Below are 8,554 nucleotides of genomic sequence, written 5' to 3'. Positions count from 1 at the left end.
TGTACTGAAATATTCTCCTTGCGATGAACTCCTTACTTTGATATCTCCTCTATCTACTTATTATCAACCCCTCCCCTATCCTAAACTGATTCCCCTGTACTCCTGCCTACTGGTAAAATGTGTCCTGCTTCCCCTTCTTACCATGCCCCTGACCTTATGATAAAATGGTTGTCTTTGGAACCTTATTCGGCTTGTTCTGTGTTAATTTATCTGGTGCTTACTATTCCTCTATATCTTGGTGTTATATAATCTGTATATATTATGAACTTGGAATTCTCTATAATGCTGCCCATCCACTTGTATCTGAATGGGAACTTTTGACTCTGGCTTTGGACTGGAATCTCTCTCTCTCTCTTATTTATGCCTGCTTATACTAACTACCTTACTTTATTAATATAAACACCCCTCTTGTTTTTCCTTTACTTTATCCTTAACTTTTATCCCTACTCTATTTTGAACTTTTTCTCTACTCTAACTCTTACTTTTATTTCTGCTCTGTTTCTAACTTTCTATTTCTACCCTATCCTTAACCCTTTTCTTTTAACCTATCTCTAACCCTCTTCCTTATTCTAACCTTTACCTTTACTTCTGCTCTAACCCTAACCTTACTCTTTTAACTTATCCCCTACCTTTTTCTCTACCCTATCCTTGACTTTTATTTTTACTCTATTTCTAACTTTCTATTTTCGCCTTGTCCCTTACCTTTTCCTTCATTCTAACCCTCACTTTTATTTCTGCTTTACTTCTAACCCCTTTCCTTTAACCTATCCTTTATCCTTTTCTCTGCTCTAATTCTGCCCTTTATTTCTGCTCTATCCCTAACTCTTATTCCTGCTCTATCCCTCACCCCCTTTTTCTTTTACTCTATCCTAACTTCTAATCCTGCTCTATCTCGAACCCTTTCCTGTTGACATATCCCTAACCTTAACTTTGTACGATCTCTGACTTGCTTATGCTCTCCATCTGTGGGTTGCTATATGAACCTTCCTCCTTCTTTCTTACCTAACTCTGTTTACTTATTATTCCTCCTTGTTATCCTGTCTGTGTATGTTTCCTTTCTCCCTCTAACTCCTTTCTTCCCTTTCCTACTCTATTATATATATTAACTATCTACCTTATGAATCTGCTATCTTTCGTTTGTTACTTATTAACTTCTCCTCTCTTACTTACTCTTCTAACCTTTTGGTTTATAACCTTTCTCGTGGTACATAACCCTTGTTTTGTGAATAACTTATAACTCTTTTTTTACTATCTTACTCCCTTATCTCTCTCTCTCTATTTACTCTCTAATCTTCTTTATAACGACTCCTATACTCTTACGAACTCGCCTCTACGGACGAACACCTTACTACTCGGCCCTTTTGTTATACTATGCTACTATGCTATCTAATCTAAAACTGGTCCTGTTATCTTCAACTCTGTATCTGTCTATATTATGCTTATATTCCTATGTTCCCTTTTCGCTCCTCTCCTTGCCCTCTTTACTTTTGTCTCTTTCTCTGCTCTTTATATTCCTCCCGTCTTCCCTATCCCTTCTCTCCTCTCTATACTTTACCCTTCTTGCCTCTACTTTCCTCTGCTCCTTGGATCCCCCCTTTCTTGTTGCTTGCTAATTGTATGTCCCCTCTATTATCTGTTTCTTAACTCTATCCCTCCTGAACTTTGCTTTATTGCTGACTTCTATTTCTGCCCTATTCTTGACCCTTCTGTTTGCTGTATTCCTGACTTTGATTCCTACTCTGACCTTAATCCTTCTCTTTAACCTATCTCTGACCTTTACTGTGTACTAACCCTGGCTCCCCTATACTCTACCTCTATGGGCTGCTAAATGAATCTCCCTCCCTCTCTTTTACTGAAATCCGTTTTTTTTACTTTTCCCCCCTTGGTCTTCTATCTGTTTGTATTTCTATTTCTCTCTGTCTACTTTCTTTCTACCTCCCTTTATCTTTAACTACTGTCTACTGTATAAATCTGCTATCTTTGGTATGTGATTCTTTAATTCCCCCTCTCTTGCTGACCTTGCTACCCCTTTTTGGCTGTAATTTTTCTCGGTGTACTCTGCTCTCTTTCTATAACAAATCTTTTACTCTTTCCTATTATCTTAATACTGTTCTCTTTCCCTCTGCTTGCCCCCGAATCTGCTTTATTATAACTCCTATACTCTTACTAATTCGCCTTTGTTAACGAACCTCTTACTGTTCTGCCCTTTTGTTCTGCTATGCTATCTAACCCTAAAACTGGCCCTGAAATCTTTAACACTACATCTGTATTATATTCACGCTCTTACATCCCCTTTTTACTTCTTTTTTTTCCCTTCTCTCCGGCCCCTTTCTCTGCTCTTTCCATCCTTCCACTGTTGCCTATACCTTTTGCTGCTCCTTGTATTCCCCCCTTCTTGCTCCTTGCTCATGATTCATCCCCTCTGTTACTCTTTGTCATCTTCCACCTCCTGCTCTCTTGTGCTATTAAATCTTTCTGTGTGAAAAAACATCTGATGCTCTGTTTTCTATTATCCTTTACTACTATACTTCCCTACTCCCTACCCTAAACTGTCGTACTCCTATGTACGGCCCCTACTCGCCCCGCCTTGCCCTGCCTGATCACCCCTCTGCTACGCCCTCTACTGCCTTCTGCCACAACTGGCTTGTCAACCGGCACAACTTGCTTGACTGCACCCCTCCCCATTGGATCATCTGCCCTAACCACTTATATACCTCCTTCTCGCTCGATGCCCACTCCTCTAACCCGTCCGCTCTGCGCATCGCCCTCACCGTCTCCTCGTACACCCTCGACCCCACACCGATCGTTGCGACGGCGAACATCGTAACCATCAACCCTTGGTACTGGCATGAACCGCCCTCGACCTCCGTGAACCGCCCGCCGTCCTCGCCCAACGGCTCCCATCGCCGACACCAACCCTGCGGCAATCCGCAATGGAAACAACTGCTGAAATTCTCCATCATCCGTCCGTCGAACATGGCCTCTTCCATCTGCCTCCTGTACTGCGCCGTCCACCCCCACGCCTGCTCCCCGCGGCCTGGGCAATCGTCTAACGTGTGCCCGTCGCTCTCTCTCCGGCGTATCCCGCAATACGTGCACCGTCCCGCCCACCGCGCCAACTGCTGCTTGAACGTCTCCCCCTCCTCCCCTAACCCTGAACGCTCTGCCCTGGCCTGCCACTGGCGGAACTGCCTGGCTTGCTGACTGGTCTCGAACGCGGCCCTGATCTCTTCGTCTTCTCTGGCTCCATGTCCCTCTCTATCCCCGTCCTTGTCCCTATCCATATCTCCATCCCCGTCGTCTACCCACATCACCTCCGACGCCCTCTGCCGGCATATGTCGCATGCCTCTTCGCCCTCCTCGCACCCTGGACGGTCCACCCGCCCGTCCATGACCTCGTCTAACACAATCCGCCGGCATACCTCTCCCCTGATGTATGTCCTTGTTGACACCTCCCATCCCCCTCCGGCTGCCCTCCCATCTTTCTCTGCCTCCCCTGCCTCCTTCTCCTTCTGCTTCTCCTTCTCCTTCTCCTCCACGGCTGCCCTACTGCATATAACAACCGACCGGCTTGGCTGGCCGTCTCGCCCGGCACGCCCGCTCTCCTGGACGAAATCCCGCAACCGCCGCGGCATGCCCGCGTGGACCACCAACCGCACGTCCGGCACGTCGATGCCTAACCCCAACGCGTTCGTCGCCACGATGACGCCCCCATCGGCGCCGTCGCCCATCCTCCACGCCTCCAACCTCGACGCCTTGTCCTCCGTGCTGCCGATGCTGCTGTGGAACGCTGCGCACCCCAACGCCTCGGCCATCCGCTCGACGCCCTCGATCGTGCTGCTGTACACCACCGCCTTGCCGCGTGGCTGCTGCCGCAACCAATCCCTGACCTCCTGGCAACCGCGCTCCTCGACGGCGCTCAACTCGCCGTCCTCACCCTCCCGACCTGACCCTAACCCTAACCCTGACTCTGCCCGGCGCCTGTGGCTTGCCGCACCACGACCACGACCACGACCCCCACCCCCTGACCCTAACGCAACGACAACAACCCCATACTCGATATTCCTCCGCGTCGTCGCCTCGCGGAACACCCGCACCCGCTCCTGCCGGATCCCCGTCACGGCGAAAAACTCCCGCTCCTCCGCCGGCGGCAACGTCGCCGTCAAACACACCAACTGCGCCCCGAACTCCTGCACCGTCCGCCCCAACGCCCGCAACGCCGGCCGGAACCCCCTCGACCCATCCAACACGACGTGGCACTCGTCCAACACCACCCGGTCCAACTGCTGCCGCCGCTGCAACCGCCCGACGAAATCCCGGAATCCCTGCGTGACGGCCGACTCGGGCGTCACGAACACCACCGTTGCTGCGGCCGTGTTGGCCCGCCCGCCGCCGCGCCACGTTGTCGACGCCAACCCCGACCTCGAACACCGCGCGTCCATGTCGGTGCGCAACGCCACCAACGGCGTCACGACGATCGTCACCCCGTCCGGTGCGCAATACGCCGGCAACATGAACGACAAACTCTTGCCGCCGCCCGTGCCCGTCACCTGCACGATCGGGTCGTCCCCGCGCATGATCGACCGGATGACCCGCTCCTGCTGGCCGCGGAACGCCGCCCGCGGGTCCCCCATCATCTGCCGCAACTGCCCGCCGGCGTTGGCTAACTGCAACCGCGTGAACCGCCGCCGCCGCTGCCCTTCGAACTCCTCGTCCGCCGCCGTCGTCGCCGTCCGCCGCCGCTTGGTGGGTGCCCCGCCGCCCCGGTCCTCCGCCCCGAACCCCAACAACCGGTGCCACTGCCGGCTGACGGCCCGGAACCTGTCCCGCAACGCCGCCGTGCCGAACGGTGCCTCCTGGTACAACCGCCCGTATATCATCCCCGCCACGTGCGTGCCGTGCCCGGCCTGCAAATCCAATGCGCTGTCCTCGACGCCTATGTCGTCGTCGTTGTCGTCGTTGTCGTTGTTTTTGTCGTCTGCCCGTCCGAACGCCTCGTTCAAATACCGGTTGGCGATGGCGACGGCCATGTGCCGCCACCCGCTGATGTTGATCTTGCTGCCGACCAACCGCTCGCTGTGCTGCTGCATGATCCGCCTTGCCTTGTCTGACGTCCACAACCGTTCGTCCGTCCACGGCGCCCGGCCGGGGGTGGCGTTGGCGCTCTCGTCTGTGATGGTGTTGTCACGGGCGTCGTCGTCCTCGGTGTTGTCACGGGCGTCGTTGTCCTTGGTGTTATTGCGGCGCTCGTCGCCCCTGGTGTTATCACGGCTCGCCTCGCCCGCCGCCCTGCCCCTTACAACCACGTCGTCCGCCCATAAAAATGCGCTCTTCCGGTCCGTCTGATGGATGATGCCTCCTACCTGCTGCCAAAACGGCAACACTAACCATAAATACCACACCAACAACTCGCCGACCTCGCGCGGCAAATACCGGTGTATCACCTTGGCCGTCCCCGTCTGGCGGTAATTCTTGTGGTACGACGTGACGAAACATATCATGCCGTCGTGTGCGAACACGTTCCTGACCCCGCCGTTGGCCGTGTTGCTGTGTCTGATGCCTGCTAACTCGGGCGCCCGCGCCGGCTGCCCTGCCACCATGTGCATCAACATCCACAACCGCTCCCGGAACGATTCCAACGCCTGTCTGTATGCCTGCACCGTCCTCTCGCGGTATGGGTGGTGGCTATCGCTGCGGTTGGACGTGACCTCCTCCGCCTGTCCTGCTGCTGCTGCTGCTGCTGCTGCCACTGCCGCCGCCGCCGCCCCTCGCGTTGGGTCTAACCACGCCCGCCGCCGTGCCTCCGACTCTGCGATGCGCCGTGCGATCCACCCCTTCCCCTTGCCCACCCACGCCTCGTTGCGGTCGTCGTGTAAAAACGAATACCCCGGCCGGTCCTGGCTGTGGTCGTCGTGCATGCTGTCCCACCTGATGGCGGGCAACGCTGCTGCTAACGCTGATCGGCCTCCGTACCCATCGCCGTGCCCGTCCCTGTCGGGATCATTATCCCTATCCCCATCCCCGTCCACCACCGCCAACTGCGCCAACAACGTCCGCGCCTCCTGCGCTACCCCGTGGAACATCTCGGCCAACTCGCACACCCGCACCCGCACCCGCCGGAACGATATCCGGTCGCCGCTCCAATCCACCATCCCCGGCGCCACCGTGTTAAACCGGATATGCATCCCGTACGTGCGCGCGTCGTAAATCCAATTCATCGCCCTGGGCTCGTCGTCCGGCCGCCCGGGCATCCGCGTCATGAACCGCCGCACCTTGTCGCGCACCAAATGGAACACGCTGCTGGCCTCTTCGTACGCCGCCTCGGCCCCTTTGGTCGCCGTCAACGCCACCACCTCGTCCTTCCGCTCCAACCACGCCTGGTACACGACGAACATCTTGGCCACCTTGATCACGGCTGAATAATTCGTCGTGTACTCCGTCGCCTGGTGCCACCCGCCGTCCTCGCGGATGCCCAACACCGCCAACGCGCCGATCATCGCGCTCTCCTTTTGGCTCTGCTTGTACGGGTCCTCGATGATGGCGATGATGGCGTCCAAACACATCCTCTCGACCTCCTCCGCCTGCGCGGCCTGCCTGCTGCCGACATCCGCCTCGACACGGCTGGTGAACGCATCCCACAACGACCCCTGACGCATGGTGAACCGATACGGCGGCCGCTCGCGCTCCGGCCACTCGTCCATGCGGAACCATATGCTCACCATCTTACGCCAAACCTCCTTGTACCGCTGCCACGTGTCGTCCTCCATGCGGTTGTCGAATGGCCGCACCGGCTTCTGGCCGATCTCCTTCCGCTCCGCCTCGAACAACACGTCGTGCCCGACCTTGTGCGGTGCTGCTGTTGCGCATGCCTTGTCGGCGACGCTGTTGAACACGGCCCATATGGCCTCTAACGTCTCCTCGCCATCCTCAATTGGTCGCGTGGCCTCCTGTAACTGCGTCTTGTTCAACCCTTCCAAATCCCTCGTCCACCCGACGCGGTACAACCACCCGTTCGGCTCCAACTTTTCGTCCACTGTACTGACCTCCTCGCGCGCGTCGGCCTCGAACCGCTTCTCTTGGTTCTCGTGCAACGTGACGAACCACGCCGTGTCGTCCGTCCCCGGCCCCGATGGCTCGCTTTGAACGGCCACCCCTAACCCCCGCCCGACCTCGAACCATCCGCTTGCGGCCCGTGTTAAAAAAAAACGCTGGCATGGCACGCCTGTTGTCCACGGCAAATCTCTGACTGCCGTGGCTTTCTTGCGCACATTGCCCCCCTTCTGCCAATCATTCGCCCACCGGTGTTCTGCCCGGCAATGCTCCTGCATGTTTCGCACGCGGCGGCACACATAACGGCATGCGTGGCAACGCAAACCGTCCGCCCGGGGCGGTGCGATATGGGCAACTGGCTCGACCGTGGGGTCTGGGTATTGAAACGACTGCAAATCGGCCTGGCTGCGGATGATGCCGGGAATATCGCCGACTAATCCGGCGACCTTGCTCCTGGCCTCGGCGGGGATTGACCGATGGTTATTCCGCAAATGCGCCGTGGCTTCGTTGGCTAATACGGCGTACTGACATAATGTGCATATCAAAATGGAATACTGCGTGTTGTGGACGAATGGCTCCATCTTTGGCATGTATTGGTTACTTTCTTCTATCTACTGTTTATGACTGGTTCCTCCTGTCCTCTCTTTATAAACTCACCTTCCTGCCCCTTAATTCCATATACTTTCTCCTTGATCTACTTTCCTCCCTGCCTACGTTCCATCGCTCGGTCGGGCTTTCTGGCCTGGCTGATGGTCCTGTTATATAATTGGCTGGTTAATGCGGGGATTCGGACGACATCACAAAAACATCTACTACCCTATTCACCTATTTCTGGACTCATATCACGGAATAAAACACTGAGAACTGGGTTCCTATAATTATACCGATTGTGGCTTTAATTGCATGCTACTTTTACCTATTTTACTACGGAAAATCTCAACGGCTTCCACCTTGCTGTGAACAACGGTTTCCGCCCTTGTCTCAACGGACCCACCTAATTCCATGGTGGGGCGTTCAATGGCTTCCGACGTCAGCCATCGTGGACGTGATGTTAGCCATCGTGGACGTGATGTTAGCCATCGTGGACGTGATGTTAGAAAAACCGCTGGCACGGCACCCCTGTCGTCCACGGCAAATCCCTGACTGCGGTGGCTTTCTTGCGAACATCACCCCCCTTGTGCCAATCATTCTCCCATCTGTGTTCTACCCGACAATGCTCCTGCATATTTCGCACGCGGCGGCAAATATAACGGCACGCGTGGCAACGTAAACCGTCCGCCCGGGGTGGTGCAATATCAGCAATTGGCTCAACCGTGGGGTCTGGGTATTGGAACGACTGCAAATCGGCCTGGCTGCGGATGATGCTGGGAATGTTGCTGACCGATTTAGCCACTTTTCCCCTGGCCTTGGCGGTGATTGACCGATGGTGGTTCCGCAGATGTGCTGTGACTTCGTTCGCTACTACTGCATACTGACATGATGTGCATATCAGAATGGAATACTG

General features: G+C 55.1%; 1 protein-coding gene across 1 annotated transcript; it reads right to left on the bottom strand.

The window, feature by feature from the left end:
• Positions 1-2,600: 2,600 nt before the first annotated feature.
• CGCS363_v015071 (Bloom syndrome protein-like protein) lies at positions 2,601-7,631 on the bottom strand (the record flags this gene model as incomplete). The annotated part of the gene is made up of 2 exons (XM_036646920.1): positions 2,601-7,182; positions 7,234-7,631. 2 exons carry the CDS (start codon positions 7,629-7,631, stop codon positions 2,601-2,603), a joined length of 4,980 nt encoding a protein of 1,659 aa, XP_036487869.1.
• Positions 7,632-8,554: the final 923 nt, after the last annotated feature.

The sequence above is a fragment of the Colletotrichum siamense genome (genome assembly GCF_013390195.1).
Source record: "Colletotrichum siamense strain Cg363 chromosome Unknown KSG_Cg363_contig14, whole genome shotgun sequence".
Lineage (NCBI taxonomy): Eukaryota > Fungi > Ascomycota > Sordariomycetes > Glomerellales > Glomerellaceae > Colletotrichum > Colletotrichum siamense.
This window is presented reverse-complemented; position numbering and strand designations above follow the sequence as displayed.